Raw genomic sequence first — 10273 nt, 5'->3', positions numbered from 1 at the left:
ATTTTAATCCCACGGATTGAGTTTTTAATCTGTAAAAGGCAAAATACAGATTAAAAAGAGAATTAAAGAGGTTATTGTGAGGATTCTAATCCTATCGTTCTTTGCCTTTTTCATGAAATACTTGTGTACTGTTTCTTTAAAAACATGGAAAGCTCCATATCCATATTATAATAAATATCGTGGTAGACAATAACATTTCCTCTGGGGCCACATTTTATTGAGTGGCTGTTTTGAGGACCCATCAAGCAAAAACGAAAGATAACTCTAAAATAAAATCATTTTATTGTATTTTCACATAAACCCAATTTTTCAAGTATTTTTCTATATTCACCTAAATCTTTTTGTTGGGCAATAAATGCTCACAAAAGTGGAGGACTAAAAAACCCTATAGATTTATTTAAATCAACAAATAAATAGAAAATAAAATAGTTAGTTTCTACATTTTTGACCTCATATGGGCCACATAAATCGGTCAAATGGCCAAATGTGGCCCCCCGAGCCAATATTTTTTCTCAAGTGCAGAATAAACATGACACGATCGTGTAAAACTCTATTTTATCTTTACAAGGATCCAGGTCACAACAGTTTGAAAGCATGTCAGTGGACATTTAAATTCCATTTTTCTCTTTTCAGAGAAAGGCTTCCATCATTATTTCTATAACCAGCGACGAGGTCCCTCCTACTCGGGCCCTGCAGGGGCTCGGGCTCCATGTTGAGCTTGTGAGGCTTCAGCGAGGTGAATTAAATTGTCTGAAGTGTTTGCTGCAGGTCTTTCTCGACAAAGAAATATGTTGCGCAAGACGCCTACTCACTCAGTCTTTTTTTCTCTGCCTCTGGTAGACAAGAGTCTTGTTGGACACATGAAAAGAGCTTCTTTGTGCTCATTGTTACACAGATGAGGCGAGTTTCAGCCACATTTGATATTCAAAAGTACAGTTCAAGCTTCAAGGTAGAAGTTGTGGGCACTGAGATATTTTAATTTGGGGTAGTTAAATTTATTTTTTAAAAGCACAATTACAAATAAAAGTATTTTCTTTTCGTAAAGTCTTACATGTATTTCCTGTTTTATGATGTTAAACCTATGATGTTGAATTTTTTAATAATTGTAATTTAATCTGAATATAAGTCTTCCCTTTATAGAAGATGGTATTATATGGATACATAAATGTTATCTGAATATTTAATGATTGAATTTAACATTTAAAATATTGAACCTTTTTTCTTTTTTTGTCTTTTTGTAAGCATTACATTGATTTTTGAAATCATTTCTATATTAAAAGGGATGAATATGTTCTTATTGAATAATTAACAATTGAAAATTGAATATTTTAAAAATGAATTTAAAAAAATGTACACATAAAGTTTGATATTTATTCCAATAATTCAAAAATACATTTTCTAAATTCATTATTTTTTAATCTGTAGCCTTTAAAGTTCATTGTGAAATTCAATGTGAATTTCAATGTAAAATTCAATGTCGTTTTTGAGTCGCATGATTGGCTGAAAGTCTGATCAAGTAGCTCGGTACTCTATTGGTATTGTCTGGGGTGCCACTATTATACCAACATTTTCATATTGAATTTAACGAATATAAAATAAATATTGAATTTACAACATTAATTTTTGAATAATTGGAATTAGGATATAAAACTGTTTGCGTAAAAAGAAAATCATTCATTTTTAGAACATTAACAAAATGTAATTTAATTGTCAAAATAAAAAGCAAATAAAATCTTTAAATATATAAATTGTTCAATTTAATTATTTGAAAATGCATGTGTCAAGAATAATTCACTCATTTTGATTCATTTCGTTGTTCGTACAGTGATATACTACTGCAGATGACGCAGTAATACTAGTGGCACATCTTTGTTTATGGTTTGAGATGAAGTGGACGCACCACTGGGGTAGATGAGGATCTCCACAGGACAGTCGTAGGTGTACTTGTCGGCCAGAGTGATCACCACACTGGTGGCGGAGCGAGCCTCGGGGTCGGCGTCTGCTCTGATCGCATGAGAGGGACTTTCCACGCCTGCAAGACATCCACCGACAGGTTACACCTCAGCACTGAGGAAACATGGGATGTTGACCGAGGCCTGGATTATTGACCGAGGCTTTTGGCGCAAACAAAGCTGGAAAATCAAGTCGTCTTCACGGGGTCTCGAGGTTCTTATATATCAAAAAATAAGGGTTAAATCTGCAGCTTAGAAACACATTTAAAACCCATTTTGTTCAGATAAACAAAGAATAGTGAGTGTCTCTGTGATTTGTGGTAAATAGAGCTGAGCCACAAGGCAATTTGGAGTCTTGACCAAAAGAACTAGATGAGACTCGGAGAGACAAGGAGGAGCTTCGTCATCCATGAGAGACTCAAGGTCTGACCTGAACAGCTCCCATAATGCTTTGCCGCCCAGCCAACCATTCACAGCCGTGGACCCCTTTTGACATAGTAACAAAGAATTTAAATATAGTGTTCTAGCTGTAGCTCACTGTTTTGTTGGCACCATAAGTAAAGTGGGGATATATATATATACAGTATATATATATATATATATATATATCTTTTTTAGCCTCCAGGTATGTCAAAATGGGGGGTTATCCTAGACGGACCCAGGAAATGTGTGAATAAAATGAGTGAAATGTAGAAAGAGTGCACGAATGGAGCTCACCCAGATGCAACACTAATAGACTCAGGGACTCATTCATTCCTTGTGCTATTCTATTAATCCATCTATAATAGATGATACTGCAAAATGAACATTTAAATGTCCTTAGTAACTGTTTCATTAAACCAACAACGGCAGCGTTTTCAACATGGAGTCACACTTCAGAAGTCGTCGTCCGACCTGCCAGGAGGTAGGGAGCGCGGATCTCCAGCTGGAAGTTGAACTCGTAGTCCATGGAGTTGATGGCCTCGTCCTCCAGCAGGGACGCCAGGCAGAGCTGGGCGGCGCCGGGAGACGGGTCGTGAGGGCTGGAGGCGCACGGGTGTCGCTCCCGCCTGGAGAGTGACAGTTTGGTGTCATTGGAGGCAGATGGAGCAGAAGAGGGTTGTGTTGACGTACAGTCATCAGTGAAGGTGGCTAGAAATGAGTGTTTCTTAATCAGAAGATTACATTTCATTGATCCATTCTCTTCTTTAATAGTTGAATCCAATCATTTCTGTATTCAAAGGTTCAATTCGTAGAATTATTTTTAACAAATATAATTTTAAATTCAAGATGAATTTATTTTCACTTAAACATAGAGTTTGATATTCTAAGTCCAATAATTCAAAAATACTTTTTCTAAATGCAATATTTGTTAATTCGTAGGCTTTTAAATTCAATATTGAAATGTTGGTATAGTATAGTATAATCATGGGACATGAAAAGCACTGGCACGTCATGAGCTTTTATACCGACATTTTTAGATTGAATTTAAAAGGATACAAATTTTGAAATATTGAATTTAGAGTATTTCTTTTTTAATACTTATAATTAGAATATCAAACTCTATGTGTAATAAATTGTAGTACATTTTAGATTTTTTTAATTTTATTTAACTTGTATATTCACAGATTTAATTTGCTTTTTTAAAATAATTAAACTACATTTTGTTGATGCTCTCAAAATTAAAGATTTTCTTTTTATACATACAGTTTTATATTCTAATTCCAACTATTCAAAAATAAAAGCTGTGAATTCAATAGGTTTGTATTCGTAGCCTTTTAAATTCAATATACAAAAGTTGGTATAACAGCGCCACCCCAGACAATACCAATAGAGTACCGAGCTGCTTGATCCAACTATCGACTCACAAATTTTACATCAAACAGACGAATAGATGAATAAATATTGAATTTAGAGTATTTATTTTTAAATAATTGTAATAGGAATATCAAATTCTTTGTGTATTTAAAATGATTTAGAGAATTGTAATTACATTTTTTTAAATGTCAACCTATTTAATATAGGAATGATTGAATTTAAGTACTCAGAAAAATATTAAAATGGTTTAAAAACTACATTATTTGGATGGCACTGACACCAAAAATGGCACTTATGAAATAGAAAAACAATGCATGTCAGTATGAGCTCAAACTTTTTTTTCCCAGGCTTTCCAACTCTTAACTTTCCAGCCAGATATTGACTTTTGTGCTGCAGTTTCCCTTCAGCCGTGTTGTTCGGACACAAAAGGCCTCTGCGGTGAAATCTGCAGCTCTAGTGACTGAGAATGGAGATGTCAGCAGAACTCTGCTGGTCCTGACAGCTCCACAGAAGCTTCTGGATCCACAACCACCAACGTAGCTGCTGCAACATTTTCAATAATGTACATTGAAACGCATCAAAGATGTTGAACCTACACCCTGGAGAAGTTGGGGGACAGTCCCTGCTCCTCGTTGAGGGTCCTCTCCACGCGAGGCGTGCACACGGGCGGCGAGGACACTTTGATGCTCCCGCTGGGCAGCGTGCAGAGCTCTGAGGAGGTGCTGACCAGGATGTGGACCGTCTCCATGGGAGGGATGAGACCCAGGTGGACCACCAGCACCGTCCTCTCCAGATCTTCGTCCATGACCACGTGACCTGCAGCAGATCGAGTTACCAACTAATAGAGGAACAAAACTGATCTTGAGTATCAGTGAGTTTAGTTTTGAGTTTTTTATTGTACAACTATTCTACACTTGTGTCCTCGCAACAAGGCCATACTTGGAGAGCAACAAGACCTCGAGTAAGAAGTTTTCAGAGAATTTTAATCACACTTTGTTGTAGCCTTGGAAAAGAACTGTATGTTTGAAATTCTCAAAATCTTTTATTGATCTTTTATCTTCTATTTACCTTCTACCTTGAGAATTTCCTTGGTTTGCTCTTGATTTTGGTTCCTCATAGGGCTTTAAAATATATTGATATACTTAAATATCTGGGTAATATTGACTCCATTTGTTCATTTTTGTGCTGCATTTCAACTTCCGGCCAATAGATGGCAGCAGTCACTACGTCCTCTGCAGCTTAAATAACAATTAAATCCTGGCGATGACTGAGGACGAGAGGATACAGTGACTCCAGCAGCTTTTAAAACCTGATGTTTGGAGATATTTTGCTTTGAAAACAAATGAAAGTAGTTACGACTTCGTCAAGAGTCATGTGGTCTGTAAATACTACAACACCAGAGTCAAGTACTCGACAATACTACAACTATATACTTGTTACTACAGTATCACAATATACTGTCTTGTTGCCCCTGTATCGTCATACACATTCTATTTCCGGATTCTTTACGATAAACACTCCTATTAATTATGTTTTTTTTATTTGCAATTGAAATATTCAAAGCATTCGTTCATTTTTGTGTTGCAATTAAACTTCCGACCACTAGATGGCAGCAGTCATAACATCCTCCGCAGCTAAAGAACAATAAATACCCTCAGAGTTCCCCGCGACGACTGAGGACGAGGGGATACAGTGACTCTAGCAGCTTTTTTTTTTCTAATTAATGCTTCGCAGACTCTTATTGTTCTTGATTAAAAGGGTTTTCACGTCACAGGTGTGTCTTGTCTTGGTTACTTTGTGGGGATTCCTTGACTTTTTAATGGAGTTGTGTCCATCGGTTGTGTTGTGCAGAAGTCAGGTTGAAACAAAGCTTTACTGGACGACAATAATCAGAAAATTGAAGAGAAACCAGTGACCATCAATACTTTTGACCACTCAAAACCTTTGAACTAGTCTGTCAGGTGCGTCCAAACCTCTGGCCTGTACAGTATCTTAAACTAAGGCTCAATCTATTGGTTTCTTCTTCTATTAAACTCACATCTAACATCAAATTAATGGCCCAAAGTGAACAACTAAAGGGTTTTTCTATTCTCCATTGGCCTAAGTTAATGATTTCCCAGCATAATCATCATCATCATCGACCATTAGTGGGATCGTAACCATGTAATGAGTAGAATTCACTTTCCTCGGCGGCCTGCGGTCGAAATCTCTGCGGCTTCCAAGGCAAACATTAACTGTACGGTGAAGATCAGCAGCAGATGTTCAGACGATAACAGAACAGAGAGCGTAACGTTCTAATATCTTTTAAGGTATTTTTAAAACAGGTCTGTAATCCTACCCATTCCTGTCTGGAGGGCCCCGCTCGAGGGGTTGCAACAGTCCAGAACGCAGTCGTCAATCTTGGCCTTGTCTTTGATCTGCAGCGTGATGATCTGACTGGAGATCATGGCCTCGAAGCCCACCACGATAGAGTTCTCCTCCAGGGGATAAATGAAGATCCCTTCGACACAGAGATGGATGCATTTTTTCTTTTTTCGTGACGGCATTAAAAAACCCTCTCGGGGGTCTCGCTCACCTTCGATGGCGTGATCTTCGATGCTCTCGTAGGTCAGCGACGCCGTCATGGCCAGAGTGTAGCCTCTGACGCAGGAAGTGATGTCGGAGACGCTGAGAGGCAGAGCGCCCCGGTTCTCCTTGTTGATGAGTCCAGGCATGGCGGCGTCAGTCTAGGATCCTGGCGGACGGACATGATTTCGGACGGTCGTTACATCGTCAGGGTTTTATCGCTGGATGCCCTTTTCGGGGCTGAAGGTTCCCTGATGGATTGTCAAGCGGAGCAGGCGGGGGTTTCTAAGTAGTGGTCTTCACGCTGTTCGGTGCCGGGGAGGTGGTTCTCGCCGCTGACCCAAATGTCAACCCGATAAAACTCATTTCACCAGGTAATCACGGAGCTAACGCGTGTTATTGACCCGAGTGTGTAACGACGGATTATATTAAAAAACCCTCCGTTCTATACGTTCTCGCACTTCTTTCTTCACCTCCAGGTGTCACATGATGTATTTTACAGCGAGTCAAAGTACCTTTTTAGGTCTGAAGGAGCCGATGGTTGGAAACGGCTTCATAGAGCGAGTATGTTTTAAATATTTTGCTGCTGTTTCCTTTAAGATAATAAAACATTTGAAATAAAATGTTCAATTACGATCGACAACACTTTTTTCAACCCAACCTTTTTTTTCAATGACATAAAGGTACTTTAACCCTTGTGTTATATCAGGGTCAAAATGACCCGAAGGCCTGGAAAACAAATGTGTTTGTGGTATCCCTGGTGTTGTCCCTGGGTCAAAGTGACCCGAACGGCTGTCTCTGGGTCAAAGTGACCCAAACGCCTGGAAAATAAATGTGTTTGGGGTATCCCTTGTGTGATCTCTGGGTCAAAGTGACCTGAAAGCCGGAACACAAATGTGTTTTTGGTATTCCTTGTGGGTCTGGGTCAAACGTGACCCGAAAGCCGGAAAACAAATGTGTTATTGGTATCCCTTCTGTAATCTTTGAGTCAAAATGACGCGAAGGCCCCAGGAAACAAATGTGTTTGAGGTATCTCTTGTGTTATCTCTGGCTCAAAGTGACCCGAACGCCTGGAAAACAAATGTGTTTGTGGGATCCCTTGTGTTGTCTCTAGGTCAAGGTGAATGACCACCACCACTGCAACTGTATTCATGGAAGCCAGGGAGGTCGTTCATCTTGACCCAGAGACAACACAAGGGATACTACGAACACATTTGTCCCTGAGATATCACAAAGGTCAAATACTTTTAGGACATAATCTCCAGAAACATTAAAAAAAAGGAGTTGGTGTTGATTGAAAGGGTTTATTTTGGGGAGTTGTTATTGATTATTATAGAAGAAGAATTTGTCTTAAAGCAACAACTTTTATCATGTTGGCATTTCTATTATTATTATTTTAATTTTCTGTAATGATTTTTCCCATTTTGAACAGTTGCAGTTCCACTTCCCCAGCGCTAGGGGTAGCCAGAAACAACATTTTAAATCCCACGGATAGGGTTTTTTCCAACATGTGTGAAAGACTAATACATTTAAATCAAATTATAGAACAGTGAAACCATTGCAATTAAAAATGTTATGTAAGAAGTTATTTTGGGAAGACAAATCCAATTTGAGAGAGAGTGTCGCATACATTCTTCATGTATTAGTAGGTGAGGAATATATAGTGAGTGTTGAGGCACTTTAAATTATGAACAGGCAAAAATGACATAATGGATTCAACTTTATGATCATTTTAGGTCGAGCAGGTAAAGTTTTTACATGGATTTACTCATAAATAGCTACTAGTTCAAATGTCTTACTTACTTTATTTTAGTTTTTTTCATACAAATCTATATATTCACACACGTATTAACAGTGACTGAGCCGACCTACATATGAACACTTTTGTTTAAACCTTCACATCTCTTGTCTTTGCGTCAAAAGTTCAGTGAAACGTGTGACGTTGTCTCATCGCTTGTCCTCCTGACACTCGCAATATGATGGAGCGACAGTTGGTTTCTCCTCTGGTGCTGTCAAGGGTCTGCAGCACCATCAGGGCTGCAGCCTGGGCTTGATGTGTTATGACGAAAGCAATTTCCATAGAGACGGCTCTGGTGTGTGTTGTGTGTGTTTGTGTGTGTGATGGACTCTCGGCTGCAGACTGACCAGTAAAAAAAAGTCTTCCCTTATTCATGAAACAGGGGCAGATCGGCGAGATAAAACCCAGAATTCTCTCACTTTGAACGCAGAGCCGGTGACGTCTAAACTATTCTTAGACATTTATCTGATCCCAACTGATCCGAGAGACTTGTGTTGTAGATTATCAATGAAAAATTGATGCCATTACGAGCAAGATCCGTGCCAACAGTGCCATCAAGTGTCCAGACATACAAGCCTTTCTCTTTTCTGCAGAGGCAACAGGTAAGAAGACGGTTGAACTTCAACTTGATCAGTTTGAAATACAAGCATTTTTTTAAAAAAATGAAAGCATCACTTAAAAGCATCTCTCTCTCTCCCCTCGGTCTGAAGTAATGAAACGTTGAGGGTTTTCCTCTCCTGACAGCATCTGCATCTGAACCATCAGCTGTTTGTCCGCCGCTCTGCAGTCAATAAAGCTTCATCCTGATGCTTCGCTCTCTCTCTCTCTAACGTTAGCTGCTGTCAAGTCTTACCTTGTGTCATCTGGATGTGCAGCGAAGAGTCTCCCCCTCAGACACTTGTAAGATATCTCCCTTGTTCTTCTCCTGTTGCTCTTTGGCGACCTCTCTCTCTCTCTCTCTCTCTCTCTCCCTCTCTCTCACTCTCTCTCTCTTGCTGCACCTCTTTTTCTTCCCTCTCTCTCTCGGTGACGCGTCCACAGGTGGTTGGAGCTCTGGAGGCTGATGATGCTCATTCTCTGGATGAATGAACCTGCAGCATCAACATGTGGCTGCATGCGAAGAAGGGAAATACATTGAGGAGACGTTGAGGGGGTCTCGGGAGGGGATGGGGGGGGGGGTTTTATTTTTCCAAAGCCGTGGGTGTTTAGCCGTCTCAATGTTGTGCCATCACTCGGTTTGATCAATCTGTTTTTCTTCGTGGGTGTTACCATGACAATTAATATATGTTGAGAAAGTGCTCTTGAGTGTGTGTGTGTGTGTGTGTGTGTGTGTGTGTGTGTGTGGGGGGGGGGGGTGTGTGTGTGTGTGTGTGTGTGTGTGGGGGTGTGTGGGTCCCTGAGTGTGTGTGTGTGTGTGTGTGTGTGTGTGTGTGGGCAGTTTGGCTGACACTCAGCATCCGCCTCCAAATTGAATTAACCTGCAGCCAATAAGCTCAGACTGCACCTCCTCCCTCCTCCTCCCTCCTCCTCCCTCCATCACTCCTCCTCCTCCGGTTCTGATCCGACCGACACGATCAGACGCGGGTTCGTCGCCCACTTTAATTAGATCCGAGCGCCTCCTGCTTAATTGAGACAAAGGAAGCGTCTCGAGAGCAGTGGTTGACGTCGAGCACAGATGGCGAGAGCGAAGAAATATTCCAATCATGCAGTCGTAACGCTGGCGGGCGATTCAACTTCCTCAGGGGCCACGATTCAAACAGTGGTGAGGGGCGAAAATAAATAAGCAAATAGTATAAAATCAAGCTTAAAAGTATTACTTTATATTATTTTATTCCATTTTAAATCTGATAAAAGCCCTTTTCCCAATTTTGTGTTGTGTTTTCTCAAAACAATTACAGAAATACGTGTGGTCATCGTTGCAGTTACACATCCCCGACACTAGGGGAAGCCAGAAACAATATTTTAGATACCATGATTAGGGTTTTTTAATGGAAAAGAAAAATGTTGATCCAGTTATAGAACAAAAATCAGTGATAATGTTATTGCGAGAAAACTAATCCAATCATTCTTGGGTGTTGCATTTTAAAAATGTTTTTATATTGGTTATTTAAATGCATTATAATTTATATATCCATATTATGGTAAACATTCTTCACAAAAA

At 39.6% G+C, this 10273-nt stretch overlaps 1 protein-coding gene across 1 annotated transcript in view; it reads right to left on the bottom strand.

Moving 5' to 3' along the window:
* Positions 1–6474, bottom strand: part of vwa5b1 (von Willebrand factor A domain containing 5B1) — a 19248-nt gene extending 12774 nt beyond the window's left edge. Inside the window, exons 1-5 of the mRNA XM_087782192.1 lie at positions 6325–6474; positions 6088–6249; positions 4346–4565; positions 2847–3001; positions 1901–2032 (exon numbers count right to left, since the gene is read on the bottom strand). Coding sequence (XP_087638318.1) covers positions 1901–2032; positions 2847–3001; positions 4346–4565; positions 6088–6249; positions 6325–6463 — 808 coding nt within the window. The 5' untranslated portion in view covers positions 6464–6474. The remainder of the gene's footprint in view (positions 1–1900; positions 2033–2846; positions 3002–4345; positions 4566–6087; positions 6250–6324) is intronic.
* Positions 6475–10273: the final 3799 nt, after the last annotated feature.

The sequence above is a fragment of the Callionymus lyra genome, chromosome 19 (assembly GCF_982586985.1).
Source record: "Callionymus lyra chromosome 19, fCalLyr1.hap1.1, whole genome shotgun sequence".
In the NCBI taxonomy this organism is placed as follows: Eukaryota; Metazoa; Chordata; class Actinopteri; order Syngnathiformes; family Callionymidae; genus Callionymus; species Callionymus lyra.
Note: the sequence above shows the minus strand (reverse complement) of the source record. Positions and strands in the feature narration are given on the sequence as shown.